The 23,869-nt window shown below is 39.9% G+C and overlaps 1 protein-coding gene across 1 annotated transcript in view; it reads right to left on the bottom strand.

The window, feature by feature from the left end:
• Positions 1-23,869, bottom strand: part of LOC106960083 (teneurin-3) — a gene marked incomplete at its 5' end in the record, with an annotated part of 104,795 nt that overhangs the window by 21,986 nt on the left and 58,940 nt on the right. Inside the window, 5 exons of the mRNA XM_015053003.1 lie at positions 2,269-2,501; positions 8,148-8,168; positions 9,882-10,131; positions 20,839-20,982; positions 22,897-23,164. Of these exons, the coding sequence (XP_014908489.1) occupies positions 2,269-2,501; positions 8,148-8,168; positions 9,882-10,131; positions 20,839-20,982; positions 22,897-23,164 (916 nt within the window). The remainder of the gene's footprint in view (positions 1-2,268; positions 2,502-8,147; positions 8,169-9,881; positions 10,132-20,838; positions 20,983-22,896; positions 23,165-23,869) is intronic.

Below are 23,869 nucleotides of genomic sequence, written 5' to 3'. Positions count from 1 at the left end.
AGACGCACAGTTGCCTTGGTGACAAGTGAGGGCTAAATTGTCTCAGTGATTGACTGTTAGCTCAAATCTCTACGCCAAAGCAAAGCCGAGCCAGTGTGGGTTTGCAATAACCAGATGTCCCAAACTGGGAAAATACATTAGCGGGGTGTAGTGGCTTCTGCATCACTCTCCGTGTCACTGTGCTGCTTAATAGAGATCACTGCCTTTGGGAATTCAGCCATACTTCATAACCAGGGCGGCTGTTTTCTATCCGTACCGGGTTTAACTGGCTGCGGTTCGGGATTTCATTTCAAATAGCCGCTGATCCCAGGAAGTACAGTGGACGACTGCGCTGTAGTTTTCCAAAGATTTTAACAGTTCTGAATGTGCTATAACTTTACTCTTACCTCCAGAGAATTTTTTCTTCAATGAAGTCTTTAAAAGCTTCTATGGAAGGTTAGTGGTTTGGTTTGACCTGTGGGCTAGGGCTGCACAAGATTGCTTTCTGCTAAAACATTGACGAGCTGTGGGAGCTGGCGGTGAATCCTTGGGAACTGGCTATCTGACAGCCTGAGATTCTCAGACAGATGAAATGTGTCACATTTGAGCAGAGTTCAGCAAATGTCTGAGGAGAGAAAAAGGAAGAAAAAAATGGAGCCATCTGCTGTTTCTTCTCTTGTCTCGGCTTCCACCCACTCCATCATTAGAGTCGTTCCCTCAGATTGCCTTCACTCAAGCCTTTATCACCTAGCCGAAGCTTAGCTATTGCAGTTGGCACTCAAAGAAGACAGCAACGCGCGCAAAACAATTCATCCTCGCCTTTTATTCCAAAAGAATTTATGGAAAAGGCGGCGATTTTGCCACAAATGACCCTCTGCTATCTGAATGTGGACAACAGGTTGTGCAAAGCACTTATCGGTTTGTGGGCTGCAGTCATTTCACAAGGAGCATTAAAAGCCAGGAAACTCGACTTTTACAGTGCTTTGCAGAAGCATCCAGAGCCCTTTCAAAGATGTTTTTCTGTTTTATCCCGTTACAAACACAAACTTCAATGTCTGTTATTAGGATGTGATACACCAACAAAAAGTAGTGCAGAATTGTGAAGTGGAAGAAAAATGCTGCAGTTTTCAAACTTTTTGTATTTTTCAAATAAATATCAGAAAAGTGTGGCATCAATTTTCAAGTCTTGCCGCATATATCTAATTGTATTTGTGTCTGGACTTTGACTAGACTCTATGGCTGTCCAACCCAGTCTCAGGTTTTCTGCAGCCTGGTCTTTTCTCCAGAGACCATCCTGGATTTAGCTCCATCTTCACCTCGACTCTGGACCCACTGCATGATGCTGCCGCCAAATATGGACTTGTGTTCACTGTGATCTACAGTTTCAATGTTCTGTCATTCATTGTGGTTTAAATGTAGACCAGAGAACCTTCTTCCACATATTTGCCACACCACCTACTGCCCCTTGGGGCAAACTGGGAACAAGACTTCTTATGGCTTTTTTCTAAAAAAAAAAAAAAATCCTTTCCAATTAGGAAACTGATTGTTGATTTGTAAATAATTTCCCCCTCATGAACTGGTGGGCTGATATCAGATCCTACATTGCAAAAATATAAAATCTTACTAAATATTTCTAATCAAATATCTTAGTACACTTGAAATAAGACAAAATAACTTACAAGTACCTTTTCAACAAAATATAGCAGCTTGTTTTAAGTTTGTACCTCCTTAATATTAATGAAAAAGTTCTAGTTCAACTGGCAAATTATATTAGTGATATCATGGAAAAAATGTATTTGAAAAAATATTGGAAACTGTGCATCAGCTTCCTTTTGCCCCATGATTAAACTCCACTTTGGATGTAATAAGACAAAATGAGAAAAGGTTCAGGTTGTGAGAATACTTTTTCATGGACATGTAAAAGAGCAAGAGAAAGATTTTAAATTAATAACATCAACACTTGGAATAATAATCCACAGGAATATCCTCACATGTAAACTGAAGTATAATTTGCATTTCTGGAGGTAACAGCTTTTAAACAGGGAACAGAAAATTGCTTTAATTGCTGAAGTATCAATGTTTTCTTAGGAGCCTTGCCTGTTTGCTTTGAATTTTACATGAGAACCACAACCAAAATTAATTAATTACAAACAAGTAAGCTGTCATTTGGCACGGCGCCCAAAGCACGCATAAATTCACATCTAGCAGGTGCCACTTCAGAATGAGAAATCCATCACCGCGATCCACCCCTCCATTGAGCAGAACATCTTCATCAATTTTAAATGATACCTTTGGGTCCGGTGAGGGAGGCCTCCGGAGCTTTCCCGCCGTCGCCGCAGTGGTTCTCATCGAAGGGCAGGCAGTGCTCTCCGGTTCCTGCCACCACCTCGGCGTTGGACTGCAGCTCCTTGGTTCCGCCCAGGATCCTGGGTCGGTAGATGCGCCGGGAGTTTGTGTCCGACACGTACAGCTGGCCGCTTACCGGGTCAGTTGCCAGGTAATACCGGTGGGCCGGGTTGTTGCTGCGTTCAAGGAGATAACTCAGGGTGAATTAAAGCTGCAGACAGCATTTATCTTTAAAAGCTCCTTCTTTACACTAGAGATGGAAACCTAATGCTTCAAATCCATCTGGAAGAACCCATTCATTAATCTCTATAATAGCTATAATAGATTAGAAACTACATTCAACCAGACTTCTTTAGTAGAAGCTGACCAGCAGGTTATTCCTCTTACAGCAGCCTTTCACTCTGACGCTCTGAACCATGACAGAGCTCTCCTGGGGATTAAATATAATACATACATGCCTTTATGCATTTCTATGTCTTCCTTATATTTTCATTAATAGTGTACCACAACATGATTTTCCTTTAGCGTTTATTAAAGTAGTTTTCAACTTGGTTCTGTTTTAATTAAATTCTATTCATACACAAAGTGAGCACTGATAAAATTAAGCCTGTACCATCTGGGACTCACTCTCAGGATTCTCTTGTTAGAAAACTGCCCTCAGTAAATACTTAAAAAAAAAAAAACATAGGGGTTCTACAAATGTACTATTCATTCAGGAGATAAACACACAAAAATGAAGCAGCATAAACACATAAACACGTACATGTACAGAGCAGGTCAGATAGCTGGAGAATCTCTGCTACGTTTCTGCTGATTTGTTCTTTCTTGGGTTGATTCCTTGCATGTTTGGACAATTATTTCCTGTGGTTTTGGATGCTGTGCAGCTGGAAGGATTTCTGCTCTTGCTTTTTTACCTTCAGACAGTTGCTATGATGTGTAACCGTGGCAACATGCTATTCTTTTGACTACATTTGATTAACATCTCAAAAGCTCAAATTGAAACCTGAACTACGACCCCAAATCCAAGAGGAGTTTAAAACAGATGGCAGGCAGGACCAAAGAGCAGTCTGTCAGCACAGACTCATAATGTCATAATGTGACACAGAGGCTCATTTCTGTTAGCACCAGTCGCTAAACTGAAAGAGGATCCACATTTATTTTAGCCAAAATCAAGAGTTTGCTAACTGCCGCTATGTTCTCTGATCAGAGGACTTAAAGGTTTAGTTTTTTGGCCATAAATCCCCCAGATGGGCTCCACACAAACAAAGCATGTCTACATCCTGCCAACATTTAGGTATGTTGGAGGTTCTGTTATGCTGTGGGCAACAGACTGGGTTTGCAAATTAACCTGTGGCTAGCAAAGCCACATGAAAAACAGCAATGACTTTGTTTTTATCATGTAACGTGGTTTACTGTGCTGCCTTTGATGAAATAAACTGAACTGAGCCTGTTGTAGTTCATGGCATCATTGACCATGATACACCAGGACAGAAGAAATAAATAGTCATATGTTTGAAAATGAGTCGTCGATTGGTTGTTTAGCAGAATAATGATCACAAACATGAGGCCAGATGGATATACAGACACAAAATCAAGCTTCTTAACTGGCCATCACACACCCCAGACCTAAATCCATTAGAAAAACCTGAGGGTGAGCTCAGAGTTGGAGGATAAGAGAAAATCCAGGACTCTAAACCATCTCGAGCGATTGTGCAAAGAGGATTGATTAAAGCACCCTAACTCTGCGCCTAACTTTTAAATGTCATAAGAGAAGATGGAATGTTTTCCAGTTGGTTGGAAAAATAACAGTAAATGTATACAATATGTTTTATTTATTTATTTATTTTTTTTGGTTTGCAATGATGCTCCTGCAAAAAGAGATGAATTTGAATTTACTGCTGCTCATGTTTACACATCTTATTTGTAAGCTCTACTTCATCAAGATCCACAGAGATTCCTAAATCTTACAGGCAGATAAAGCCTGGAAAAGGCCTGAATGGCACTTTGAGCAGCGGATTAATCGCCTGAACTAAAACATCCTGCAGACAAAGAAACTAACATGTTCAAGCAGGTGAAAGTTCTTTATAAAATTCACAATTCCACTCCTCAGTTTATTAAACAATTTGAGCACAACATAACTTTCACTGTTAAGAGTTGACACGGGGAATATCTATAGCAATAAAATAACCAACTCTGTTAAATATTACACTCTGTGTCAATCTCAGCAGAAACGCCACCTTTAATCACAAGCCATCTGAAGGCAAAATTATAGATCTGCTCCTTCTGGCAGGTGTTTATGTGAGCTAGGTGAGCAAATCCAGTCTGAACAGGAAATATATCTGCAGTCCAATGAAGCCAAAGGACCTGTAGCTAAGAAAAAAGCAGCTCTGTGACTCTGTGACCTCCTATTTTATGCTGAAATACATAAGCCACCTATAATTCTATTACAGCTGATAATATAAAAAGGCCACTTCATTTACCACAAAGCCTTGACTCTGAGGTTTTCTCCTTGGCTGCAGACAACTATAAAGAAATCTGAAACAATAAAATAACTGATGTTCTACATAACAGCAAATATAATAGAAGATAAATAAAGCAAACACAAGCATGATGGAATAAATCACTGTATGTTAAAACTAACCTACAGAAAATGACTACAGCCAGTCATTCTGGGTAGTTGTCATTAAGCATGTTACTTTGTGAATCCTGCGCTCTAAATCACTAATTAACAGCAACTTCTTTGTAGTTACACAGATGCTGCTTAAAATCCAGATCAACTTTAAATTAGAAGCAACATTGTCATGTGAACCAATAATGAACTTAATTTGTGAATTTTTAATGCTGCGATGAAGCTCTATAAATTCCAACAGCCGGGGAAAAAAAAAAAAAGCGGCTGAACCTTTGAGGATGAAAAGAAAAACTGGAAAACAGAAAGATGCAACATGGAAGTGGGACTAAATTTAACCGGATACCACCACCACGGGGTTCCAGTTTGCAAAGCAGAAATGACAACGTATGTGCCAGATCATTTCATCTGTTATGAGACTCCTGTGGGGAGAAGCCTCTGGAAATTACAGAAATGACTGGCTTATGTTGACAAAGCTCAACGATTAATGGCGTCTCTTTCTGCTTAATTTGCCTTATTTACAGTTAAATAACCTTCTGCAGTGTAAATATAGACACATGATGGAGCACATGACTGATATTTTTTTATCTGCATAATAATCAAGCATGCAAACTAATTGTGTGTACGACATTGGATTTTAACGAGATGTATTCAAAAACAACTGACCTCAGGCTAAACTAGCAGGTACTCAAGGAAAATTAAAGAGCTCAAAGCAGAGGCTATAAAAATGAAATCAGCTTGCTTCACTGTGCAGTTGTAAATGTTGCTTTTCCGGTTGCACTGAAGCCTAATGGCACTTCAGTCGATACCGGTTCGGCCCTGGATCTGGATAATGTGGCGGCGAAATAAATGTGGCAATGAAACATCTTTATAAAATGATAAAGATGTGGTCATAAAACTTGACGGCCATCATAAGTCCAAGTAAATGTTCAAAATAGGTGGGCACTATTTGAGATCTTATAAAAAATTCAGTAAGTCAAACATTAGTAACCCCTTATTTTACAGTCAACCTGCAGGGGGTTGGACATAATAAATGAGACACCTAGCTCCTGTGTTTTACGGTTCAATGAAACATTTATGCAACAAATATTACCTTTGTGCACTTTTCTGATGGTAAAACACGTGAAGTTTAAAGAGAAAATTTACAACATCTTGAAATTACTAACAGGCTTTTTTGTTCGTTTTGAAAATCAGTTTTTTCTTCCTGAAGTTTCCTGCATTTTTTTCAGCACATCTCAACAGTGTGACCAAACCTGTCACAGGTGCTAACACAGGTGTCAGTCACCTCCTGGTCAGGCAATCACAGAGTCCTGGAAGCTGGCATTGGCCTGTAGGGATTCAGAAACCTCTGACTGATCTGGAATTCAGCAGCTCTCAAAGCATCAAGCTGCTGCATGTCACTCTGTCTCCAAGCTCCACACACTGCTGCTTTATTTGTGCTGCACAAAAACAGCACTGCACAGAACTCTCTCAGTATTTCTTTAGATTCTCTTTCCAAAGAGACAAACTTTCTTCTAATATTTTAAAATGATCTTGTGCTTCAAATTATCTTTAATCTTCAGTTTCCACCTATTAGAATTTCAGATTAGGCTCCAGGACGCCTTGGCAGACTTTTAGATTTGCCACGAAAAAAGCAAAGAATAAAGAAATTAGGGCCAGTTTAAGAGCCTTTAGGCAGCACATTTCAGTATTCCTTTCATCCAGTGTTGGGTTTTACACCTTTTTAAACCTATCTCAGTGTCTAATTAACACATGGCAGTGTTGAATTCATTAGGCCCGACAGCCTTTTCATTCAGCTGAGTGTTTGAAATGATCAGGAAATCTGAGTTCACTGCATGAATCAGGCAAATTAGATTTGAAATTCACACAAAGGTCCCTCATCCATTTCCCATAATCTGGTCATCTCACCAGAGGTGTTGCCGTGACAGCCAGCTTAATAAAGTTACAGCAGTTTTACTGTCTGGAGCACCTCTTGCTCTTGTCATGTTAATCACTGGGAGAAGCTAATTGCTACCAAGAAGCATCTCCACTTGATGCAGTGATGTTGCCATGTTCATGAATACAGAGCAGTGGTGCAAGGCCCTCCGGATGAGAACATCTGCCAAACACCATCACTAGAAATGTAATTACAAGCTTTGCAATGATACTGAACTTTATTTCAGAGCTCTGATGTTGGACATGTAGGCGTCTCTTTGCATTTCTGCATAATTTTTCAAATCGGTTAAGGCTCCTTATGCATGTTTCCCTCTTTTACATAAAGCAGATGTACTAATTCTGAAAATCTGTGTGCTTTCCCTCGTGTTTAGATGTAATCAAACCATCACTGATTTGCTATAATTACAAAAGTCAATTGCCGGTGCTTAAATGTGTAAAAGGCAAGTAAAATTTATTTGTGTGCCACCATTCGTAGACAAAGCTATCTAAAAGGCTTTGCAATTAAAGAAAGGGACAAAAATGTAAAGGAAATTGCATTTAAAAACAGAAATCGTCTATTCAAAAGTGTTACAATGTACATTTTAAAAAATAAATAGTTGGACTAAAACATTTTGAAAATGAACTGATGAGATAATTGTTGACTTTTATATGGAAACTGCAGAAGACAGTAATGTTTTCAGTCCTGATTCAAAGGAGATGATGGTCTAAGATTTTTAGAGTCTGTTACTGCTAATTAATTCACAGTATAGAGCCCAATATTATTAAGTGCCTTACTAGATCAATTTTATATTTAAATGCATTCTTTACAAATAAGTAGCCTGAGAAATAATCTAAATTTGCAATGATTCAAACTGAAAATAAAAGTATGAAGAACTTTCTCTGCATCCTATTTAGACAGGAAATGTTTTATTCCAGCATTTTCATTTCGTCTCAGTCTACCACAGAGCCTGTTGCTCTGCATTTTCCGTGGCATTTTGTCTAACTGACTATTTGATCGCTAATCTCCAGCATTGCATTTTAAAGCCAAAAAAAGAATGGAGCCTTGAGGAACCCCACATGTAATCATTGTTGCTCAGATTCATAACTGGAAAATGTCACAAAGTATCAGTGTATAAAATAAAATCTAAATAAATGTAGCACAGTTCCAGTCAATGCTTCTCACTGTGATCCAGCAACAAAAGGCCGAGTAATTCAAGTATTTTCAGAGACAGTGACATGCAGAAAGGACTGAATAAAACATGCACAAGAATAATTTACCTACCTGTGTCTAAAGTCTTTATTTCTATGACAGGATGCAGTGGAAGCAGAAGAAAAAGAGGAAAGAGAATAAAGACAATGAAATATTTTAGTTGGAAATGTTTTGTTAGTATTTTATATGGCTCACTTTTGCCATTTCTTTGACTTATGGATGTCTCCAGTAGATTTTTCATTATTTATGTTTAAACTTTACAAGATTTGTGAGATCTCAGCAAAACTCATGTAAAATGGGCAGACAAGAGCTTGGTGAAGAAAGTAAGAAAGTCAAAGTCGTCCCCTTGAAGAATCAACACAGCCAGCAGAGAAGGTCACATGCAATGACAGTCCGTTTGGCAGACGGCGCAGAGGTGGAGTTATTACCCACAGAGAGGGAAACATGTCCTCCTGTGTTCATGGAGCACCATCCGGTATTACCACTGCTATTCTCAATTTGACCGCTCATATTGAAATATTGATTCAGCCATTTGCTACATTGACCACTGAAGCCAAAATATAAACACAGGCTTAAAGCGAACACTGGCTGAAGGAGGTTCAGGATGTTTCCATTTGTGCAAGGCGGCATGACTGAAACCAAGTGCATGTTTGCTCTAAAACGATCAATTTCTGACACAACATTCTCTCTAAAACTGTTGGACTTTCTACAGTGTGACGCAAAGAGATTTGGCTCTTTTTTTATTTAATTTAACAAAGCTAACATGAGTTCTTAGCCTCTTGTTCTTGTAAAAGAGCTGCTTGGAGATGTAAACCATTATTCGTCTGGTAAAGTGCTGCTGAGCCTGCAGGTTGGTTTATAGCGGCGCCCTGCTTTTCATCCAACCGCTACATCATTTCCAACATCCGTTATGTAGAGGCGGCTGCCTGTGCAGGTGCATTAGCAGGTTTCCAGGGTGGATTAGCATGTTCGCCTTCCAATTCAGATCTGCTCTAAACATTCACCCTTTTAATCCTGATATTATCTCTCAATCAGTGAACAGACAGCCAACAGTGCAGTGACCTACCATCATTTTAAGGCGATTTTCATGTTATTTTTGTCATGTATGCGTCTCGTGGAGGGTGAAAGCCCAATGTACATCTAATCAACATCTGCCACTTTAAAATAAGCCAACTGGCCGAATCAGAGTCATTGCGGAGAGAAGCCAACTTGGCATGAGGACGTAAATCATCCCAATTACACGCTGAAGACAGGATGTCTTTCCTAATTATGGAGATGGATGGGGAAAAGATTTCAAATTTCTATGAGGAGTGGAAAGATGTGTGTGAATTAAAAGTCTGTCCACCGTGCCATTTTAGTTTCCCTCACCATGCTGAACTCTACAGCAATGGCAAGAGAGATCCTTTATTACATCATAATTTAAGGGTCAGTGAAGGTGCACTGTGTAAATTTCCCCCCTTTTTATTGTCTGTCATGTTCATAAAACATTCATAAATATACTTTAAGTATTCTTTCTGATTGTTGTCAGACGTATGTGACAACAATGAACATGTCTGAGGCAGATTGGTTGGGTTTATTTCAGTAAATGAAATCATACATTTCTTCTATGTCTGATGTAAAAGTCGGTTTAGTGATTTGAAAAATTTATGGGTGACAGAAATACATTTTTAACTTTCTGTTTTGTTACACCTCAATATTCACACATTTGATTAAATGTTTAGCTGTAGATAGTTTGTTTGTTTATATGTATGCATCTATAACCTTTGAGTCTATAACTTTACAAATGCGCTGCCATTTTTCTCCTACCTGAGCTCCATGATGCTTGTCACGTTCCCAGATGGGTAGATGCGGCGGATGAAGTTGAAATCGCCGACGTAAAGGCTTCCATCGATGCCCCAGGCCAGAGCAACTGGCGCCAGCAGCTTGTTGCCCTGAGCTTGCCCGTTGCAGCTGGGACAGGAGATGCTCCTGCGCCGTCCGTTCCCCATCACCGTGGAAATCACTGGGGGCTGGAGAGAGATGAACTGGTTCTCGCCGCTGCCCTTATAAAGGATTCCTGGGAAACAGCACAGCAGTTATTCAAAGGTGTGAAAGCATGGCTGCTGTTTGTTATTGGCACAACATCACTGGACTCATTATTCAGTTATCTAACCAGAGGATATGATGACAGGTAGAAAAGACGGACTAAATGGACTGAATGGCAGTACATTTGTTTATTACGAGAAAAGGCTAAACAAACGGTATGGATTAAGGTTTCAGTTCTAGTAATGAAACTGTATTCATGGTGCATTTGGTACAAAAATATAAGGATGAATTTGCATGACCACACAAATCCAAATACCTACTGACAGCTGAAGACAATTATTTTATGTGTTTTTGGTCCCCAGCATTCTACTCAATGTTTAATGTTCCTATAACATTTCACTTAGGTTTTAGTGAAAGACCAGGACAGAGACAAATAAGGCACATCTGTCTGTCCATCTGTCCGTTCCTGTTAGGAATCAGACCTGGTGCCAGGAAGCTCATTTGCATGGACAGATATTTACTGTATGTCAAACTTCTTTTAAAAAACATATTAAAATATAATCTGTTTTCCCATGTACACAGGCAAACACAAATCTCTATTTTGGTCTGAATTTTTATAAATAATCATTTTTAGTGATATTAAGTGGAGCTTTTGTGTGGATAAATGGCCAAAACGCATGAGAATGCTTTTTTTTTTCTAGATAATCGGCTATGTGTCGACTAGGAATCGACACATAGCCGATTCCTCATTTCCCTCATTTTGATCAATTGTGTCATGATCTCTTTCAGACACTACCCAGAGTTCATAACTAAATCTCTTTTCATCACAACAGAACGCTGCACTGCAAACACAGCACCAATCTGCCCATCAATCTCCTGCTCCAGTTTTCACTCACTCATAAACAAGACAGAGTTTCTTAATCTCTTGAATATAACTATACACAATTCTCTACAAATGTACCAATAAAATATGAAATACACCTTCAGCTTGTATTACCATTGTACCCCTAAATAATATCAAGGAAATTAATGCTGTGTTTTTGTCCTTGGTGTTCCTTAGAGACAAATTATTGAAATGGAAAGAAAAAAAATACAGCAGTTCTGTCTGTTGTAAAAATTACTATCTTTGGGATGTTTATAGTAGTTACCAGCTGGATGTCTGTAGAAAGAAAATATGACATTTACATAATTCGGCTTCAAACTGGAGGGGGGTGGGGGGGGCCTTAATTCTCCCTCAGTATTTAGCTTGACTCTCACTTGAGAACAGATTTTTTCTATTGCAGGTGAGACAATGGCTACTCACAACTAATCCACATAACCTCTTGCTCAGACAATAATGTGATTTAAACAGCTCAGGGACCGGAGGCTGACCATCAGCATGGCAGAGCCGCGGCCCCGCCAGAGCAGATGTCTGAAAACCCTCCATGAAGCTGAATCATATTTTATAAGAAATGATGCTCTTCTAACTTGACAGGGAGAGCGCTTCCCCCAAGTCACAGAGAGGCAGTAAACATAAACACGGAGCTGTGGACACCGTCTTAATGACGGCCCATACGTTACGCCGAGGACTCACTAAATGTGGTGAGTCATAACAGATTAATATTTTAACAAGGAGCTGATATAACAGGCTTTCTTCAGAGCGCGGTGGGGTGGGGGGGTATGGTGGAACATTCTTCAAAGTGGGAAAAAAACACATCAAAGGGAAGAAGTGCATGCTTGGAGCACTTAATTATTCACATCCAGCAACTTGTGTGATTTCACTCTGCCTCTGTCCTAATTAGTGGATCTATGACACCACTGAACGGCCACATAATGCTGTAGTCCCACGGAGCCACACCGCAAGACACTGCAACCCTCAATATATGTGAAATTAAGTGAGCAGCTTGTCCCTCCTCTGATTAGTTCCTCTCATTGATTTAGCTGATTGAAGGGCAAATTCAAATGAAGACGCAGACCAGCGAGACTCCTGACGATCTGACCAATTCGTCTTCTGTACCCGACAGCATTATACATGAGCCTCTAACCAAGACAAATAGGTCCAGGACGAGCTCTCCGCGCAGCGCCTGGAAACCTGTGACCTTGGGACTTTAATTGAACTGTGATCCATTTGTTGGCACATTGAATAGAACACACACAGCGCGATGAAAACACTCGGTGAGCTGAAGGGTTGAGGCTGAGCCCGGGAAAAAATGAACACATCAGAAGTGACAAATAAGCTGTATAATTTGATCTGAATTTTAATGTCTGTTAGCGTAATGACTTCTTAACATTCACGTGGAAGACAGCAATGTTGCTAATATGCTGGATGCAGCAGCTGGGTGTGCAGGACATGGATGAGTGTCAACGTTGCAGCCGTCTCACAGTTTGGCAGACGTTCAGCTTCAAAGAATTTAAAAAGAAGGATGCTGAAGTCATCCTGGCAAGTCACTCCCGTTCTTTCCATTTACACTTCCATCACAGTTTACTGTACACACAAGTCTTCCCATAGGCTATTAGACAGTGTAATGGAATAGATTAAATACTGCTATCAATCACCAGCAACCCCCCACCATTACACCCACACTTACTATTGACACTGTACTCTTTTACTTTGATTTTTCTCTCACACACAATGTCTTCTGCCAGCTTAGTGTGAGAGAGCAGATTAAGGTTCAGCTTCCCTCCCTCAAGGACACTTGGCCATGACACATTACTGCTGATGATTGTTGTGAGGATCAAGCTTGCGATGTCTCAGCTGGAGAGCTCCACTGATGGGAATTTGGCTTGTGACTATCCGAAGCTCCAGGCTGTAGGAGGTGGTGTTAGTGGGGGGGGGAGGGGACTCCTACGGTGTCGCCACTAAAAAGGGGTTTTGGATTCCACAAACATGCATCCAGAACTATTTTGCACTTCTAAGTCTGGATGAGAACTCAGAGAACTGTGATATGATTTCCCAAAAGCGAGATTCAGTAAAACAATTTATTCACAACGTCTTGCGTTGCTGCACAGGCTGCAGCGAGGTCCTCCAACAGATTCTGCAGGGGAGAAGTCAAAGAACAAGCATGGCAGCTGAATGGATCAGCCGCTCGGGACATGTCTGCTCATCGATTAGAAACATGAACGGGTGGAGGCGGCTTCAAAATCTGGGGAGAAGTTACTTGCTCAGAGACGATGGATGGCTTCTCTACTCGAGGTGAATAAACAGAACCAGAGAGTCTCACTGTATGGAAACCACAGAGATAACCCAGACTTACAATACGACGCTCTTCAGAAAACCATTTCAAACACAGGATGTCACAGGTCAAGATTAAAACAGAGAGCAACAGCTGTCCCTACGGCTGATCTAATTATAAGGTATATTAATTATTGCAATAGATAATATCTGGGTTTCTAAATAACTACATGAAGAATAGAAAGAAAGACAAAAGAAGAAAATGAGTTTCGATACAAGGACTGAAGAAAAATTGAAAAGAAAAAAAGGACTCAAATAAATAAATAAAGACAAAAGAGGAAAGAACAAAGAAAATAAAGAAGAGATACAACACAAAGAGGGTAAGGGAAAAGGACAAAAAAGAAAAGCAGGAAAGATGAAAGGAAATAAGGAAAGAAAGGGAACCAAAAAGGGAAAGATGCGAAGAAGCCAAGTAGTAAGGAAGGTCAAATCAGACATTATAATTTTCAACTGGTAATATTTGCAAACAGTCAAATTTGTCTTTCACTTAAGTTAAAGAAAGGTCTGGCCGTCTTCTTTCAGCCAGCTGACCGGCAGTGGCGCTTCCTCTGGCATCTCATTAAAAGAGCTTTAAATTGCAGGAACAGCCTAACGGATCATTTTGGCCATTATTTTTAGGTTGCTTGTTATCGGTAGTAGTCGGATGTCTAACTCAGGAGCAGCTAAACCTGCAGCTACTCAGAGACTCAAACAATGACAGTCAAACAGTCCAAATATAACTGTCTATAAAACTGATGGTGAAAGAGACACTGAGGAGGCCTGAAGGCCATGAAAATAGAAAACTAGAAGAGGAGTCATTACATGAATTATTGAGCAAGGGCCAGGATGTCATCTGCACAAATTCTGCCTGCTGCCTGCATACAGAAATCATAATTCCTGAGTGCGCTGGCCAACAACAATCCATTCCTACCTGGGAGACATTACACCAGGTAATAATTTGTTTGATAAAAGGCTAATTTGAATCATGTGGGGGGAAATAAAAAAACGTCTTTCATGTTGACATCACAGCTTCTGAGATGATTAATGGCGCCAGCGCAAGGCCGAGCCTCCATATGTGATAAAAAACTGGAGCGCCCTGAGCAATGTCACCTTGGTGACACGCAGCGAGCACAGAGAGTGGTAGGGGACGAAAGGGAGTGTGTCTTAATTGCACCCTGTCCTTCTTTGTTCCTCTTTGCTGTCTTTCTTCAACGTGCCACCCGGAGCCCCGCTGATCCTGTGTGAGGCTAACGGCAAGCAGCAGACCTCTGATTCCTTAAAATGCAGCATGTGTGTGAGCCATACAGTGCTTACTCTCACAAATACAGCCTTTCTGAACCCTGGCTGTGTCCAATAAGTATCGGCTATGTTACCCAAGATAGAGACAAGCTGCAGATTGAGGAGAAGGCATATCCACTTGTAACGAAGAAACTAGGGGCAGGAGGACACGACTACAGTGCAGACACCAGCAATTTGCCTTATCTGGTTTGACAGGCTCTGGAGTCGAGGCGGGGGGAGAGGAGCTTCTGTTCAGGCCTTACGCCACAAACAATGAGAGGAAAAACTCCTCAGATGTTCCAAGTGGAGCAAATATGAAGCAGGAATCACAACAAAGCGAGATAGCAAATGTTTGGAGATAAACTGCAGTGCAGCGGTAGGACCACTGCTTGCTCACATGTCTGGTAAGGACATTAGTCAAGCCGTGGAGCATTAAAGAATCAATACTCGAGCAGCAACGAAGGCAAACAGTGATATTTGGATTCATCTTCTTGTCGACTGAGAATATCGAGCTGAATTTCCCTCCCAAAACCAGTAAATTTTTAAAAGCCTGATTCCTGACTGAATCCTTCAATGTGGAATGAAAAACTGCAAGAAAACTAATTTGGGTGAATTAAAAACCAAAACAAAACAAACAAAAAAAAAAACAAAACAAAAAAAAAAACACTAAAACCTTTCCCCCCACACACACACACACACACACACACACACACACACACACACACACACACACACACACACACACATACTGAAGTTCCATTTATTTTTGGACTGTGAGGAGCAGAACATGCAAACTCAAACTGCAACGTTTTTGCTGCAAGGCAACAGTGGCACCAACTTCGCCAACATGTTGCCCCTGAGCATAAATTAAAACCTTTAATTATTCACATTCTGGGATATTTAATTTTAATTTACAAAATAAATTTATTATGGACAGGAAATGAGACAAGCATCAACTGAAATATAAAAGAGCAATGCAAAAGACATATTATTAAAAAAAATATATATGTATATTTTTTTTTACTAAAATATCAAAAAATATTAATACTGTATTAGAAATGTCTTTATTTTCAAAATAGCAATAAAAACCTTCCTGCTGCTGAAAAGCAGTCTACAGGTTTCCACTCACATTTGGAGAACATACCTTTCTGAGTTTGGAGACCTTCATCACCATCATCCTAATCTTTAACTCGTTTCACAGATTTTCAGTTCATCCAGTTTAAACTGGGTGAATAGAAAATTAACACTTCTTCCACTCAAACACGTGTAAACAATAAAAGATTAATTTAAATCTAAATCTACCAGGAAGTCCAGCTGCAGTTTGGCACAAGTTTTGTAGAAGAGATTTCATGTACGCTCCATTTATTTATGCTTTCTGTTGTGTGTGGTTTTAATTTCCATTTTATATTTATTGTTTTTGGTCGTTTTGTTTATTTATTTTGGATATTTGAAATATCTGCAGCTCCAGTGTTAAGGGTTCTTTACAAAATTAAAGTTTATTGATCTTTGAGACGGTGGACTGGCATTGTTAAGCCATTATCATATTACTTGCAAATGATCTCAGACAATAACTTAATCATTTATCACATTAATATCTGGGACAATTTATCATGGAGGGCTTATTTAGACATATTTAGATCTTACTGATCTAGATCTATTTTACAATGAATCATTTTCAGTTTTTCTGTAGAAAAAGTAGCATACTGTGCACAAATGGATTTATTTTGCCTTTATTTAGCCAGGTGACTCAAAGAGAACCAATTCTAATTGATTTCAGATTTGTGTCTGTAAAAACCATAAATAATCATTTAGCCCTTTTCCACCTGCTTCGCAATTTATGTTGGTGAAAAATTAAAATCTCAATACATTGAGGGCACTTCTGCAAGGCACTGCACAAACTGTCACAAACACAGCTGAGATTATTTCAGACTGCTGTCTAGCAGTGAAGATAGGATGGTGAACTTTTCATAAACTGTCTTGCCAAAGTTGTGGATAAAAAAACATCCAGTCCTTCCAAGCATGCTGTGTTGGGTTGAGCTGACAGGACTGAAACTATTCTGCACCGATATTAAGCGCCTGTCAAACAGAGGTAGTAATTTAGACAGAAAGCCACGAGTCTGCTGAACTATTTTTGTGCATTTTAAATTTAGACAGACTTTGCAGTGATTTTTTTTCATAACGGGACAAGTGAAAAATGTGAGGATATGGAGCCTTGGGGAGACTGCAACATTTAGTGCACAGGAAACGCTCTGCGCCATCTGGTCTGTGCTTTATTTCTGTAATCGCTGCTCCCGTGTACAACAACAAGCCCTCAGCATGACGGTTCTTAAAGCAGGGCGACGTTTGGTTTTCTGACATCTTCCGACGCAGTATGGCTCAATCTAATAAAGGATGCAGCAAAGTATTTGCATATCACATGCTGCAGCTATCTGTTGATCATGAATGCAACTCACAACAACTCCAACTGAGACGCTGCCGCCGTGAAGGCTTTGGAGATGGTGCGCTCTACTTTGAGACGGCTCGGATGAAACGAGGATGCACCGCCAGAACACGAGCTACAAGCATATTCTTGTTTTCTTTCACTCACTTCACAAACTTTGGGTTTTGAATGGCTTGACAGATCAAGTTTGGAGATGAGCTTGGAATTCTGTTCTTTTGTTGCTTGACAAGGTGCAGGACAAAGTCGAAGAAACAGTCTCTGTTTTCTGCATCCTATCTGATAAAAATACATTTTTCTTTATTCTCTGCAACATTATGCATGTAGTACAGATGTTTAGCATTAAAGGACGAACAGAAGTCTATCCGTTAATGCTCTTGAGAAGGTTTAAAAATAAAACTACACTGAGGGAATATGTAACATAAACATGTCTCCTTATATCCAGAGCTTCTCTACATGTTGAAATATCAAGTCACAAAAATTATTTTAGCATTTTCTACCTAAACTTTGTCGAATCTTGCCTAAATGAAATAAGTAAGAGGCAGATTTATAGTTGTGTGTCTGGAGGCTGCAGAGGATTTGTAAGGAGCCTCTAGAGCCAGTGAGCACATCCTTTTAAAACCGACTCTACATCACAGCTGAGGGAAACTCCTCAGGGTCTTTAAGAACTAAGACTGCTTGTTTATTTTAAACTTTAATCATCAGCAAACCTTTTTTAAGTACTCAAAACATTTATCTGCAGCATCCATGGTGTGCAGTGCAGGTTATGGCCTGTAGGAACCTTTAGCAGCATCTAGGAGCCGAGCAGAACAAAGAACACCTCGTTCTTTAAACAGCTTCAGCTATGAGACACGTTCACCGTGTCCCTACAGCTTCTGGAGGCTAAAAGCTTTAATGAAGCACGATTTATCCATCTTTGTTCTTTGAAGAAAATTCCTTCGAATATGCAGCTCTGCAAAGAGCCGTAAATCAGAAAAGTGCAATATTCCTACACTGAATTACACTTAAAGTGTGTGACCTCGAACTGTGAGAACACAACCCTACGGAGCGGAGAACCTCATGTTTCACTTTTACAGCTACCTGATCGAAGGCGGGGGTTTTTCTCAATCTCCAAAGAAAGAACTAATCTAAGGAGTTAATACAAACAGGTGAAATGTAAGGGTTTATTAACAGGCTGTTTGTTTAACTCAACTAAATACTGGCTCAAATGAAGAAATATCTTAACGCTGCTTTAGGGAACCTACATCCTAACTCTTTGTAAATGTATTATTTTTGTCAATAGAACAGATGTTTTATGAGTTTGAAACTGAGCCATCTGTTATGTTACCTTTTGAGTCAATTCCAGGTTTGGTACCAAGCTTGACAGCCAATGATGAATTTAATTTTTTTTTAAAATACTTTAGTCATAGCCTAATGTAAAATGATACACTAAGGTGACATACACAGTTTTAAAAGACAAATATAGGGGAATGTTGTCAAGGCAGAGTTTAATTTCTAAACGTGGTAGTGCCTTTCCAACAATAAAAAGTCAGAGTAATATGAGTTGAAAAGCTCTGAATTTTTGTACTATTAGTCCAGATTGGTCTCATCAGACAGATCTGATAGAAAAACACAGGCTCCTTGTCAAAAGATCAGGATTTTAAGGTTGGAAGATTACACTTTTTGTACTTTTTTACACGGTATTTAGTCTCAGCTTAAACTGATCCACATTTCGACTTCAAAAAATATTTACATCTGAATTAAGTATCTGCCTAATTTAGCTTAACTTTAGTGGAAGCTCTCATTAACTCTGTGTACTCAGTTTTTCTTTCCCGTAGAAAATACTCTTGGACTAGAGCTTCAGTCTTTTCTGCGTACCTTCTCTATCCCGTCTAATCCCCAGCTGATGGAGGCAGATCGACGTTCATACTTGACCTGGTTCTGTTGGAGGTTTCCTCTGATAAAGACAAGTCATTCTTTTCCACTTTTAACTCATACTAGCTCAGTATGAGGGGTTGCTGCAAAGTCAGTGACTCAATAAATCGGAGCTCCTTTTCCCCATCATATGTGTATAAAGTCAAACTCAATGTTATTCTCACCCTTTCAGATTAAGATTTCAATTTAGTTTCATTCAACCAAGAAGTTTGTTTCTGATAGGAAAAGATGAAGCCATCTCACAAAAGATAAAACAATTTAAAAGGAATATCTGCTTTATTTACAGCTCAGAGTTAGAGAGGCCTGAATGAAGAAAGAACTTTAAAATTATTTTTTTTGAAAATAACAAGCAATTACAATAAATTATGAGTTGGGAAATAACGTCTGACAGAAAACTATGTTTTAGCACCAAGGGACACTCCAGCTTTATGATCTGAAAGAAAAAACCTAACTTAGAGGAGAAGATGAGAACTTTGTTTGATATCTTTACGGAAATCGTTAATATTTTCACAGAAGCCCTGAATTTCAGATACTGTTCATCTGCAGGAGTTTATTTTTCAAGTCTGACACTTTTTTTTTTTCTACTGGGATTATCCACTTTCATATTTTTTTAAGTACACAGCATGCTTTCATGGTCATGGACAAGGATGGACAGAAAATGCATTAAAAAGGGTCAAAGACCAGGGAAAAGTTTCAGAAAGCATCATGAACTATAGATCCAGACCACTTCAAAACTTATTGGAAACAGCACACACACACACACACGCATGCACACACACGCACGCACACACACACACGCATGCACACACACGCACGCATGCACACACACGCACGCACACGCACGCAAAAAAACAGAATTAAGCAAAATCCTCAATAAATGTAACTGTAGGCATAATGCATTTATTGTTCAAGTTCACCAACATATTGAAATCAACATGAAGTAGACACATGAAGAATATTTTTATATTTGATTCATTCCTGTCATTTTTTGTTTTTATTCCTATTCATAAATCATTTTAATAGAAAACCTACCATGGAGCAGAGAAAACTAAGCCAACACTGCTGTTTAACAATCATAAGCACTAAAACAAAACCCTCATGAATCACAGGCAGCCCAGTCAATGAAAGAAAAACTAGAAATGTTCCAATCTGACTATAGAGCCAGGCTGAATATTTTTCAGATGAAAAGGAAACCAAATTGCGGCGGACAACTGGAACAACAATTGTGCACCGTAGAGGTTTTAATGTCAAAACAGCGGTCTGGCAAACTGACAACAGACAGCAGCCTGAGGCCCAGAGGCAGACTCCTTAGAAGTGCCTCCGTATTACCGCCTTCCCTGCAGCCGCGCTCTCAAACCCTTAAACAGTGTGCTGACTGAATTTCTCGAGTGTGACCTCCATGATGCTGTCACCCAGCGGTGACGCTGCTGTTTTCATACTTGATTGTTTCATTTCGTCTGTTAGGCTCTGGCGTGTCTCTGGCAGCAGCTCGACGGAGACCGGCTACTTTGTCACGTCCGTCATCGGTCACACAGGATGCGACTAATCACCATGCCAGGAATTAACTTTGTTTGTTGAAATGATGTGAGAATCAAACCTGATGCCTGTTCGTCAGAAGCGTGAGCAGAAAAAGCCGTTTTCTTCCTAAAATAGCTGAGTGGTGTTGAATCGTGGCGAGCCCTGCGCCCCGCTGACTTACACACTGATTTATTCAGTCATTACTGTGAGTGATCGGCCCTTCAAAACTCTCCTCTATTATCTCCAGATGGGATGACGAACCATATTTCATTCTGATTTGAGCCTTTACTGCGGTGATTCGGGGTAAAGACCACCTGCCTGTAACCCACAGAGGTACCTATCTCTGCCCCACAGCCACACACACACGCACACACACACTGCAGGTAATGAACGTTTCTTACCTTTTTGGATGTCCAGGATATGATGTTTGTCTAACATCCAACCTCCCATGTTGGAGGCATCCAGTTCATAGCCCTGTATCACCGCCGTCCTCTTCTCCCACAGCACCACATCAAGGCAGGACTCATATTCATATCCCACTGACACTGAAAATAATGGCAGGAGACGCCGACGGTGAGCTGGGCTGCAACCTTTTTACTTGACACTTATAGCAGCAATGAGGCTTGCAGCTCGGCAGACACTGAGCGCATGTTGTGGTTGTTTTATGTGTCCTCTGGCTCTTTGGCTGTGCACTTCTCCCCAGCTGGGTTGATTTTAGAAGACCTGTGGGGTTTCCGTATCTCACCTGCTCCGTTTGAATTTTATGTGCTCTCTTCTTATTTATCTTGTGTAAATGCAAATGAAGCAGAACGCAAACCTGTGTGTGAAGGCGGGGTGAGTCTCTTTAACAATAAAGGCTCAAGCGGAGCCCGTTAGAGTAAACATCATAATCACTGCGATGTGGTTAAAAACACGAGTGGTGCATGAAAATGTCGGATCCTCATCAAAATTCTTGATTTTTTGAGAGGGTTTTCTGTTTTTTAGGAAACTTTGAGAATCAGGGTTGAGCAGTGATATGGTATTAAGATACACCAGATTATTTTAAAAAGGCAGCTGTTTTACTTAACATCTTTAAAAACTGCTAATATTTACTTTTATTTGGTGAAAAGACAGACGTTTATGTTCTGCAGTCATCTGTTGTTTGGTGAGACCGCCGGTTCTCTACTGGTACCCGGGTTATTTTTAGTGGTTCCTGATTATTTGCAATACAGCAGATGACAGAAAACAAGTAAACAAGTCACTGCGGCTCCGTCTTTGTTATTTTTCTCTCTAAGGTTGAAAGATGAATTTGGGAAAAAAAAAAAAAGCATTTTAAACATGTTTTATTTCAAGACTAGAATCATTTTAATCTTCTATCAAATACTTTAGATATGAGCTACAGAAAAAAAAATCACATTTTTAAAGTAATTCAAAATCATATTTGTCAGCAAAATCTGTGAATACCGAAGTGTGATGAGGCAGGAAGGAGTCCACTGTGCAGTACTCCAGGTGTGAAAATGTTTATTGAAAAATACTTCTTTAAAAGCTCACAACTGGTTTAAGAGTCTGTCCATCAGCTGTGTTGGACAGACTCCATCAATGCAGAGATCTGGGATTTTGATGTCAGTCCGTCTTTCCCAAATGGAAACTTTAGGTAAATTTCAGTTTTTTTATATTGAAGTTCATGCTTGTAAACTTTAAGTTCTTAGTCTGGGTGAAGAACTGGATTTTATTAGAAAAACTTGGTATTTATTGAAGTGGTAAAATAAAGAATGGATTGAATTATGTTGCTTGATGCAATTTGAGTTCTTTGTTTCATCTTAAACCTAAGTCACATTAAAAATCTTTTAGAAAGCCATTTAGAAACAAAACCTATATTCATATGTTATACAACATAACCATAACAGCCAGTCCTGCAGATGGTGATGATTTAAAAAAAGACTTAACGTTACTGGAAAAGGGATTTTGTCCATCCCCAATGAGTGTTTTCCAGATTCACTTCTCTAAAACAACCAATGTGTATAACATAAAACCCAGGATTACAATATTCACATATTAATGTGATGGTTGATTCGTATTTAACCATATTTAAAATAGTAATTTGGTTAAAAAAATAGTTCCACATTATCTGTTTTCTACTTGCTCCATGCAGATTTTTAAGGCCACTGCCTCATAGGCAATATTTTCATTCTTGCACAGCTGCTGAAATATCATACATGGAAAATAAACAAGTCAGCAGAAAAAGCGTCGGCCTTCAAAAAAAAAAACGCCGCACGGAGGGATTTGAGGATTTCACACCAACTGCTACATCTTTATTGCTCATGGTAACCAAAGCAGTCCCTGGCCAAATAATCTTCAATTGAAAAACAAGTAAAATCAATCTCTAAAAGTTCAAGCGAGGTTCAGTGCCTGAGGGCGTCTGACAGCGAACTTCTGCTTGCACAACATCTTTAGTGGGCAGCTTCACAGCAGGAACTCACCCACAGCCTCTGCCAGGCCGAAGACCTTCTGATTGTAGGCGTCTGTTTTATCCCAGATGAAGGTGTAGGAGAGGTCGGGGAAGGCTGGGAAAGACTTCTGGAACTGACGGCCCATGACGGCCACCATCAGGTGGACTTTCATCAGGCCAAAAGGGAGGCGGTCCTGGGTCAGAAGCACCTTGAGGATGGGCTTGTAGCCAGCTGCCCTGGAGCTCAGGTAGACCAGGTTGAGGTCACTGCCTGGTATGGCCACTTGCTCATGAAGCACCTATGATTTTAATTAGCAGTGAGACTGGTGCCAAAAGCACAGTGTGAAGAGCAGACATTCAAAAAAAACCTCACACACAGCTAACAGGAGCAATGGGAGTCTGTATTTAACTTAGAGAATGGCCCTAATTACAGTTTATAAAGTTACTGTGCAATCTGCAAACTCTGTGCAGATTACAGTGGTATGCTAGAAAAATGGCTTCACCCCAAAGGCAGCAGATGAGTTCTTTAGTATCAGTAAGCAGAATAAAAATCAAATACTGTATGACTAATAACAGAAACTGTCTTTTTAGGGTGTCTCAGTTTGCACCTGAAGCAGCTATTATGCAAAAAAAAACAAAAAAACAAAAAACACACGCAGCAGTTTGCTTTTCTCAGCTGAAGCCTGGCACAGATAGATGCAGTCCCGACAGAGAAAGCAAAGGCTGCAGTCACATTTCGCAGCGAGGGATTTCTCTGAACCGGCCACAGACTGAACATATTAATCTGTGCTGCTGGGAGACAATTTATTGCTTTGTATTTGGGGAGATACTCTTCCATAAAGACCCAAAAGGCAGGCTGAAAGGCAGATCAGACCCTGTGTGAAATGAGCAAGACAAGCCGCTGTGAAACGAAGATAACGTAATCAAAACTGCAGCCTGGAATGCTTGGATCATTCCTGAGTGAAAATACAGCAGTCATTCAAAAGCAATCAGATATGAGGGGA

The sequence above is a fragment of the Poecilia latipinna genome, unplaced genomic scaffold (genome assembly GCF_001443285.1).
Source record: "Poecilia latipinna isolate Pla-1442-1.1 unplaced genomic scaffold, P_latipinna-1.0 Scaffold1153, whole genome shotgun sequence".
In the NCBI taxonomy this organism is placed as follows: Eukaryota; Metazoa; Chordata; class Actinopteri; order Cyprinodontiformes; family Poeciliidae; genus Poecilia; species Poecilia latipinna.
This window is presented reverse-complemented; position numbering and strand designations above follow the sequence as displayed.